General features: G+C 46.1%; 1 protein-coding gene across 1 annotated transcript in view; it reads right to left on the bottom strand.

Annotated features, from left to right (window-relative positions):
• Nucleotides 1-5,165: 5,165 nt before the first annotated feature.
• The window catches only part of HIVEP3 (HIVEP zinc finger 3), a 70,810-nt gene continuing 65,906 nt past the window's right edge, over nt 5,166-10,069 (bottom strand). The window contains exon 7 of the mRNA XM_040588376.1: nt 5,166-7,602. Coding sequence (XP_040444310.1) covers nt 6,709-7,602 — 894 coding nt within the window. The 3' untranslated portion in view covers nt 5,166-6,708. The remainder of the gene's footprint in view (nt 7,603-10,069) is intronic.

The following is a 10,069-nucleotide window of genomic DNA, read 5'->3' as shown; positions in this document are numbered from 1 at the left end:
CCAGCCCCCCTGCTTCGGTCTCTGAACTTGTCTGCAAACGTCCATCAAAGGCTGGTCAGACCTGGAGGCGACGGGCCGAGGATGAGCAGGTGGGAAGTTGCCCAGAAGGGTTTACTGACCCATAAAGAGAAGTGATGGGCTGAGGGCAGCCTGTTTCACTGGAAGGACAAATAACAGGGGGAAAATACAGGCTTTTCTTTTTTTTTTATTTTTTTTCTTTCCCCCGCCCCCTTCCCCCCCCCCCCCCCCCCCCCCCCCCAATGTCACGCTCATTTCACCAGCAGCGCGGCGGTGGAAACAGCCTCAGGCAGGCCTGGCTCCCGAGAAGTGATGCACGCCTGCTGCACCGAGGCTTGCATTCGCTGGAAAGCACGGTTGGAAAGGTTGGGGTTCACAGGGGTGCGGGGGTGCAGGAAGCCCCCGAGCCGCTCCCCGCTGGCAGGGTGAGCAGGCAGAGCAGGACGAGGAGGGCAGCAGATTCCAAAATACCCTTTTTAGGGCTGCTTTACCCCGGCTGGCCCTGTGGCAGGGATGCCCCAGGCAGAGGGGCAGGCAGCACTGCCGCACGATGGCAGGGCAGAGGAGGAGAGGAGGGATGCGGTGGGGAGAAGCGCCCAAGCCTGGCCAGAGGGGGAAGAACCATCTGGAGAGATGGGACAGGAGGGAGTGGGGAAAGCAGCCCTCTTGGCTTTCTGGCAGGGCATGCTGCTTCACCCGGCAGCGGAAAAGCCAGCAAGCCCCCACAGCATTTGCAGCCACGGTGGGATGCTGGGCAGCATCCCAGGCTTTGGGGCATCCAGCAAGGAAAGACACCTCTTAAAAACTCAAACCCAGCGCTGCTTCCTGCAGATGGTCTCAGATCAGTGCACTGAATCCAGCCCAGCCTCTGCAGAGCCCCACCAGAGCAGCACAGTGTGCCTTTGCTTGGCTACCCCTGCACTGCAAGGAGGAAATACTGAAAAAAACCACATTTGTGGCATTTCTATTACAGCAGCACTTTACAGGCACCCGGGGTGCTGGAAGGGGTGACTGCAGCTTAGCGCTGCTTTAGCTGAAGTTGCCTCCGTCATTTTACAGCCCAGGTCCCTGACTGTGCTAAATAAAATGAAAATTAAAGACTGCCAGTCATGCAAGTAGTAATATGTTGGGACGTTAAAATTTATTCCAACACACTATTTTTTAAAAAATACGCTCAGACTGAGCAGACAATCTGAGCTGTAGTAAAGGCAATATTATGCTTGTAAAAACTTATCATTCACAGTACAGATGTCATTTACAATAAGGGTCACAAACATCAAATACTGAGTATTTTTTCTTCTTTTTGTTTTTCGTTTTGTTTTGTTTTTTGTGGTTTTTGTTTGTTTTTGTGGTTTTTTTTTTTTTACATCAGACTGTGCTTTTACCTGCTTTTTTTTTTTTTTTTTGCACTGATATAACCATACAGACATTGCAAGATGCAAGTGTAGAAACTGGAGTTAAAATAAAATTACAGGCAAAACTACCAAATTACATTGTATGCTGTACATATTTACAGTACCTTTTTTGGAATGTATTGCCATTTTAAGAACATATAGAAACTTTCTACAGACTATTCCACTTACAGAATACATACACCTTTTAGAAAAAAAGGCAAATATTTATCTTACATGAGACCATGTATATTAAATTTGCGTACACATTATTATTATTATTTTTTACATTACATTTACTAAAGTGATCGTAAGTGCCATCATATCTCAGTAATGAAAACAGATTGGTTTTATGCCATCAGGACTGATTTTTAATTTTTTTTTTTATTTTTTGTAAATAATTTACAATATGGTTTTATTTGTAAATACTGTGCAATAGATGGAAATACTTAAAAAAAAAAAAAAAAAAAAAGCACATGATGAAACCAAGTAAGCAAGTGAAAAGCTATTGCAAGAACAGCAGAAAAGGGCTAGATCAAATTGTCCAGGATTTTGCATGAAAACTGGAATAATTTTAATGACTTCTGTGTGACCAAGTATATTGCTTGTTCAGGTGCTGCTGTTTCTGTGGTTTTGAAACAAAAACCAGGTAAAAGTGAAAGCTGTCTTAAGGGAAAAACCGCCTCTTTTGCAGATTTTTTGGGGGAGGTGAACAAAAAGCGCAGGGGAGGTGGCCAGTGGCACCTGCCATGGCTCGGTGGAGCTGGTGGCCGAGGAGTGGCAGGTGCTTGGATGCCGACACCGGCTGAGGCGGCACCCCCGGCACTGCCAGCCAGCATCCTCTGCGCGTCCAGCGCTGGGCTCGGCACGGGAGTGGGCAGCACTCGCAGCAAGCCCAGCAGCTTGGCACGGCTTGAGCCACAGCAGGGTTTGGGGCTGGCGGGTGGCTTTATCAGCGAGCCCGAGTGCTGGCCGAGGAGCGTAACTTTATAGACACCAGGGCTAAAAATGTCACCTTCTTGGAGCAGGTGATGAAATACATTTCCCAGTCAGAAGTCGTAAAGTCACAGCTACTTCATCATTACTTTTAAGAGTTTCCTGCTGCAGTTCCTGGGTATCCAGCCAACAACCTGTGAATAATTAGAGCTGACAGGGATCTGATTCAAGGCACAGGGTCGTTTTGGGGAGCTAACTGCTCCCCTCTCCTCCTCCCATGGTCTGCTCAGTCCTGCAAGACACTGAGTCCTGTAACCTTGATAAAAGAAGCTAAATTCATGTTTAAGCACAAAGAAGTTACTGAAACTCCAGAAATGCTTCAGCTTACACCAACATACAAGGGCTTTATTAGCTCTGGCTATAGTAAGGCTTGGTACTTGGCTGCTTCAAAGAGTTACTTAAGAGCACGGGCCAAGTCCTCTGTGCAGAATGATTTCTTGGATGCCACAGCATCCATTTGCTATTGAGTACCTGCATTCACGGGAGCTACATGAACAGCTTACCAGGGAAGGAAATCTCAGAGCAGGGGTCGGGCTGATTAACCGGCTACATAACGAGGAGGAGCAGCCAGTCTCTGGGGGCCACATGCCTTCACAGACTATCAATTTAAGAACCTCTGCCATAAGAAAAGCAGGGGATTTTATTTCCACCTGCGGATGAAAAGGCTGGACTGGGCTCTGGTTTTTAATTTGTCTATTTGCATTATTAATATATTCCCTTTCAAGTAATACTGCTAACTGCTCTGCAAAGCACCTGTACAAGATACAAATGTAGCCACCCCTGCAGCCCTTGTGGAAAGTAAGTGGGGATTTATTGTCCCTATTTTGCAGACAGAACAGACACCCAGAGTGATATTAAAATCTTTGATCTGCAAACAGCTTTCACCAAGTGTGACCCAGGGAAGCCAAGGTCTGCTCCAGCCAGGAAAGGCAGCCACCAGCCACGGCCACTCTTTGACCCCGCTGTAAGCAATGCGTGGCTCTAGGACACTTGGTGGAGTGGCATCGCTGCATCCCTGGGCTGAGTGTGGGGTGGGAGCAGGGCACGAGTCACACAAGGTCACACTATAACTTCACAGCTGGGCTGGGGCTGCCCTTGGGGATGCCCACTCTGCCCGCAGACGGAGATGCTGGTGCTGGTGCGGAGGAGGACACCCTTGCCGCAGAGCTCTGAGCTGTCGGTGTGATAATTAGCCCTTAAATATCAATTATTTTTTTGTGATCCTTTTTGCCTGTCGAATAGGCCATATCGCACCCGGTAGGTATAGCATGAAGCACCATTTCACCCCAGCCAGAGCCTCCCCCGCGCTGCCCACAGCTGAGAAGTCAAACTGGGTCAAGACTCGGCACAGCCTTGGGGGTTTTTTTTGTTTTTTTTTGCCCAGCTCCTGAGTTGTCACATGCCCTGGGGGGCACCTCAGTGTTGCACGGCCCCTTCCCAAGCTCCTCTCCCCACATTGTTTTTTGGCCGTGGGTGGGGGCATGGGGACAGTTGCACACACCGCTGCCAGCCCGGCCGCTCTGCAGCTGAGAGATGCAGAAAGCTTCAACTCATCTTGAGCTGCTGGAAACACTTTAAATAATAATAATAATAAAATAATAATTAAAAAAATAAAACACAACAACAAAAGAAAGAAACCAATGTAATGACTTATGAGGTTTGGTGTTTTGGTGGGGTTTTTTTCCCTCTGTCCAGAAATGACAGAGAGAGAAAAAAGAAAAACAACCAAAAAAACCAAACCCCTTGCAAAGTATCAACAGGTCAAGGATTAAGATACAGTTACAGAAAGAAGCCGAGCAAATTTGATCTAGCCCAAAGCTCATGTCAAATGCACCTAACAAAAACAGGACGCTGAGTGCACAACTGCTGCATTATTTTTTTTTTTTATGTACAATTTCAATATATATATATATATATTAAAAAAAATTAAATACAAAAAGCTACCTCGGAATAATGTTAAGAGTGTGACAAGGGCAAGGAGGGGGGAAATGTGGCAGAAGCCAGGAAAGCCCAAATGTCACTGCATTTGGCAGATGGTTTCCAGGGGTGCTCACACAGACCCTGCCTGAGCAGCCCCTGCCAAGCCACCTTGATATGAAGCACACACTTAAAGCACATGCTTGACATGAGCACACGCTTAAAGCACATGCTTGACATGAAGCACACGCTTAAAGCACATGCAGGATTTCAGCTGGTGCTTAAGAGTTTCACTGAGAGAAGCTGTGATGCCGAACGGAGCTCCCAGCCCCTGCTGCAGCTGTGGGATCTGGACATTCAAAAGCAGGACCAGCTTCCAGGCTTGGGGACAAGCGGGGGAGATGGGAAAAAGGGAAACTTGATAAAAGTGCTAATTAAAGTATAAATGTGTTCTGGATGTTGTTTTGGTCAATGTCACAGGCTTAATGTTATTTCCATGATATCTTCTTTTGTACTTAATTCCCTTTACAAGTAAAGAAAAAAAAAAAAAAAAAATCACAGAAGATTATTAAAAAATTTATATTATTTGCCCATGAAATGGGAACAGTTCATAGCTCATCAAGTCCAGCAAGGAAATATGTTCTAATTCAGATTTTTATTTGATTTCTTTTGATTTTTTTTTCTTTTTTATATTTTTTAAAAAAGTGTATTACGTACCCAGTAAACTGGAACAGCTCCAAAAGAAGAAAGAACTGGTCCACTTGTTAAATATTTCTCTCTTTTTTTTTTTTTTTTTTTTTTTTTGTTAAAATAAAAAAAAAAAAAAAAGAGGTTTGTACAGATTCCATAGACCAGAAAACCCTCTGAAGTAGTAAAGAGCCTGCTGTCTGATAGGGCAAATATATTTAACATCTGTATTTTAAAAAGTGTGTTAACGTGACAGAGAGGAATGGCTCCATCGGGTCTCCCGGTATTTGGTATCGTTATCTATTGGCAGTAGAGGCCATCGCTCTGCTGTGAATGGTCATCATTAAAAATCTGCTCTGGAAAAAGTTACTGTGCATGCATAACAAGCTGATTGCAAACATGAACCACTCAGCATCATAACTTTTTTCTTCCAAAACACCAAAAAAGGGCCCATCTGCACAATAAGGACTACGTTTGCGATGTTCCACTTAAATAAATAAATAAAATTAAAATAAGACACAGAGTCACTCGTAAGCTACAGAACCGCAGGTGTGCAAACGAGCAGAGCACAAACTGCTCCTGCATCCCTAGAGCTCAACGAAGCCAAACCAGCCAGGACTGAGTGGGGGTGGGATGGAGGGAGCTTGTCAGCAACTAAAAAATTACAGAGGGAAAATGGTTGCAAGGCTGAGTTTACTTCCACTTTGAAACCAAGGGAGAGGGTTTACAGAGGGCTTCCAAACCCCAGAAAAGAGGGGCTCTCAGGCACAGGCATGACATTGCCGGGGCGATGTAGAGCATCGCGGAGCGGCCGTGCACGTGGGGAGCGGGCACAGGATGGAAGGATTAAAGCAAGCAGGAGGCCGGCTCGTCCAGCGAGAGACACCATTCCTGGCACTGGGTCTACATTCGATACATTCCTATGTTCTTGCAGTTAAATCTTTGAAGAGGAACCTTTTTTTGTCCCTTTTTAGAAAAGTGCTTTTTGATGGGTTCTGCAGGAGGGAGGGATGCTCAAGATTCTCTTTTGCGTGACAATTTCTCTCGCTGCGAACGAACCTCCCCCTAGTCAGGGAAGTGCTAGTTTCATTTACAGGTTCAGGGTAAACAAGTTTTTCAAATGTAAAGCAGTCTCAACTGTTTAAAGCACAACCATAGGCAATCAGAGGGATGCAAGAAAAAAAAACCAAGCACTTTGCGAGAATTAAATAAAGCATGTAATAAATACGAATCATAAACTTCTGTACACAGGAGCAAGGGTTTGGTTTGTGGGGTTTTTTTAATCATTTAATCAATATAAAAAAAGTTTTTCTGGTTTGTTTTTGTTTTCAGTGCATCTTCTTCCTCTTAAAATGCTTAACCCTTTCCTTTCTGCATCTCTCAGGCCCATAATTATGCACACCTAAATGGCAAAAAAGACAAGGTCTAACAAACCCCTTTCCAAAAAACTCTAAAAAAATATTCACAGCCTCAAACAGTTTTGTACATTTCAAGCAACAAAAGGTATAGAAAAAGGCACAAGTAACTGCATACATGTGGAGATAATACCAGACTGGGACAAAGAAAACCAGGAATTTTCCATGGGTTTGGTCATTCACTAGAGTGCTTCTTATAGCAATGATTATACTAAAGGAAATAGTGTTGAAAATGTCTGTTGATTTTACATAGGAAGCCTAAAGGTGGAACAGATGGTGGAGGCTTAAGTACTTCCCGTGTTTTCATCCACCTTTTTTTGAGTTTGACCTAAATCTGCGTGCTCTAGGTGTGGACTGCTCTTCCTGGAGGTTCCTCCTTGGCGACTGGGCTCTCCAGAGAGGTTTCTCCTCCGGCCAGAGAATGGCTGGGCGTGCGAATGGCTCGGTGAGGGCTCTGAGAGGCAGCCGGTGCTGCTGCTTCGGTCCAACGGCTGGGAGGGGAGATCTGAGATGAAAGTGCAGGATGATTCAAAAGAAGTGCTCGAGCTGCCAGATTGCTTCTTGCCCGTTTTTTTCAAGGGTTCTTCCCCACTTGTCAAAGGCTTTGGAGAGTGCTCGTCGGATGTGCTGGGGCTGGCTGGGGATGCCGAGCAGCCTGCCTGCTCCGTGTGGCTAGACTCAGCGAACTTTTTTACCCTGTATTCCTCCTGGTCTGTCTTTTGCTGAAGCTCACTAGTCCTTGTTTTCTCTTCCAAGTAATCACCACTCGTAAGCTCTGGGGACAGTGTGTATTTAGAAACTTTTGCAACCGGGGAGACGGATGCTGACGATGGCTCCTGCGGGACCTGTGATCCCTTGTCCCTCCTGGGAGCCCAGCTGAACTCCGCGAAGCTGCTGCCACCAGAGGCAAAGTACCCCGCTTGCAGGGACACAACTGAGCTGGGCACCAAGCTGGGATGGCTGCTTGGTCTTGCCTGGACCATCTGGATGCCCCCAATGGGAATCATAGGATATGGGGTCCTTGTGAGCTGCTGCGAATGCAACGGGAGATGGCTGAAGACATTCTCCTCCCCTCGGTTGGGAGCGTGGACATGTATCTCATGAGGTGCCTGCAAGGGTCTGGAGCAGACAGGCTGCATGACGCCAGGTGAGCCTGTTGGGCTTTGTGGTTCTATCTTCTGCACCGGAGAGGGAAAAGAAACAGCCAAATCAGTGCAACATGCAAGTAACAGCATTAGCATCATTAATGCTCCCTACAAGGATTGGGTTTGTTAACATTTTATGCTAATTTGAGGAAGATCAATCAACGGAGGAAGATTTGGACCCCCAAACCTTTAAGGAAAGGAGCAACACAACCCACAGCATTTTCCCTTTTAAATGTGCCCATGGTCTGTTGGGGCACAGATCCAGGGCTTTGGTTCAGGCTTGGATCATTACAAAATCATAGCATGGTTCAGCTTGAAAGGGACCTTTAAAGGTCACCTAGTCCAGCCCCCCTGCAGTGAGCAGGGACATCTTCAACTAGATCACATTGCTCAGAGCCCCATCCAACCTGACTCTGAATGCTTCCATGGATGGGGCGTCCACAGCCACTCTGGGTAACCTGTGCCAGTGTTTCACCACCCTCATTGTAAAAAAAAATCTTCCTTGTATCTCGTCTAAATGTACCCTCTTTAAGCTCAAAACCATTACCCCTTGCCCTGCTATCAGAGTCGCCTCTGACACCCTGGCAGAGGATGCCGGTGTTCCTTCCATCCAAGCTGCTTTGGATCCCTTTCAGTACATGGGGTTTCTGAGAGCCCAGAACAATGCTATTTATTTTTACTGTACTTTCTGAAAGCAGGATTACAACCTTACAGCTACTAATTGCAAGGATGTTTTGGACCAAGTAAGATATAGCATTAACTCTCATTTGACACAAAGCACACCCAGCAGTGTGGTCCCCACCACCACCCTCATGGTGTGGTCTGTAGAATTCAAGGGTTAAGACCCCACCATTTTACCTTTTCCTCTTTCTCTCTCGGTGCTTCACATAGTTTCCTAATGTACATCATGGAGACATATGTGGCTAAACAGAAATGGATTAATTAGTGATGAGGTTATAACTAAACCCCTAAACAGGACTCCCAAGAACAGGAAGCAACAGAAACTGAAATCAACTTTCCATTAAGATGGAGTTAGCTATAAAACCTGAGGATTCACTGGAGGGCATATTTCTCTGTAGGATTAGGGAGAACTGCCTGACCCTGTGAGCTGGATCTCTGTGAAGAGGCGACAGAGGAATGCAGCAGAAGAGAACAGCAGAGAGAGAAAGCAAGAGCTGCTGGAAACAGTGTAGAGTTGGCCAGCAGTTACAAGCCCAAACACTTGCTAAAACTCACTTATCCACATGAAGTCTTGACAGAATCACTATAGGGATGCTGGGAATCCCCCAAACAAATCATCTCACTGGTGTAACAGCTACCAGAAGGAATGACTACCTACTGCAAGAGCCAGTGGGAGGAGAGATGGTCATGGTCAGGCCTGATGTGCAGGCTTGGCAGAAAGCCTTACAGTGAAGCCAAGTTAAGATTGTCTCCAAGTGTCTAAGCACCACACAGGGCATCAGTTTTGAGCACAGAGCTCCTTTTGGGATCCCATAAATCCACCTCTGATCTTTCTGTCTCTTGTAGCCTTACCAGGAACATGATTTAGCGACAAAAGCACAGGTGTCCACCTTGCTGATAAATGGCAAGTTTCCCATTCAGATCTTTACTGTCACTTTGGAGGCACAATAGAAAAGCACCAGTGGTGACTTTGGGTGCATGAAAGGAGCAGGAAAATGAAAGAAAAAGGCATGCGTGGGAGAGCATAAGTTAAAAGGTGTGAATGGGCAGATAAGCAGGGGTATGCAGTAGTGTCTTCTATGTGGACTAGGGAGCTTAGGGGATTAGCTTAGCTGCAAGTAGGGGCAATGAGCAGTTTTCCTGACAGAGCTGCTTTAGAGTTGAAGGACCTGGCTTTCCACAGCCTGGGATTCACCACAAGAAGTTAAATGACAGGAAAGGGAAATAGCATTAAAGTGAGCAAAAGTCTGGACCTCAAAGGACAGTCTCTGAGAAGGTAAGACAGACACTCATATGGGAATCAGTAGGAAGGCAGCACCGAAAGACGGTAGTGAAAGAAATGCAGACTGGGCAGTGTGGCTTTTCTGGAGAAGACGTGGGTCAACACCTGCTGTGACAGGTTCTCCAGGGCCTGTATAAAGTCCTCTCTTTCCAGTGCAGTCCCTAAGGGCTCAAGCCTCTCCTCACACCTGTTTCGCAGCAGAGCAACTCCAGCCACTGAATCTCATGTTCATCAGCATAAATTACAGGAGAGCTAGGCACCTCAGTAGAAATGGGAAGCGTCCCACCAAACCCAATACCTAATTTGCCTGTAGCAGTGGGAGGAACATGGAATTTTCCTTTACCCATAGTATTTGATAGGTCCAGCAGAGAGATTAAATAATTTTCTGGACCCAGCGGGAAACACTTCTCTGTGCTGAAGAGAGAAGCAAGATGAAATCAGAGATGTTCAAACAAACATTTCCCATCAGTTAATCTAACAGAGCTGGCTGCATATGTATGTAGCTCAGAAGTCAGCAACAGAGTGCAATGGCCAGTT

The sequence above is a fragment of the Falco naumanni genome, chromosome 3 (genome assembly GCF_017639655.2).
Source record: "Falco naumanni isolate bFalNau1 chromosome 3, bFalNau1.pat, whole genome shotgun sequence".
Lineage (NCBI taxonomy): Eukaryota > Metazoa > Chordata > Aves > Falconiformes > Falconidae > Falco > Falco naumanni.
Note: the sequence above shows the minus strand (reverse complement) of the source record. Positions and strands in the feature narration are given on the sequence as shown.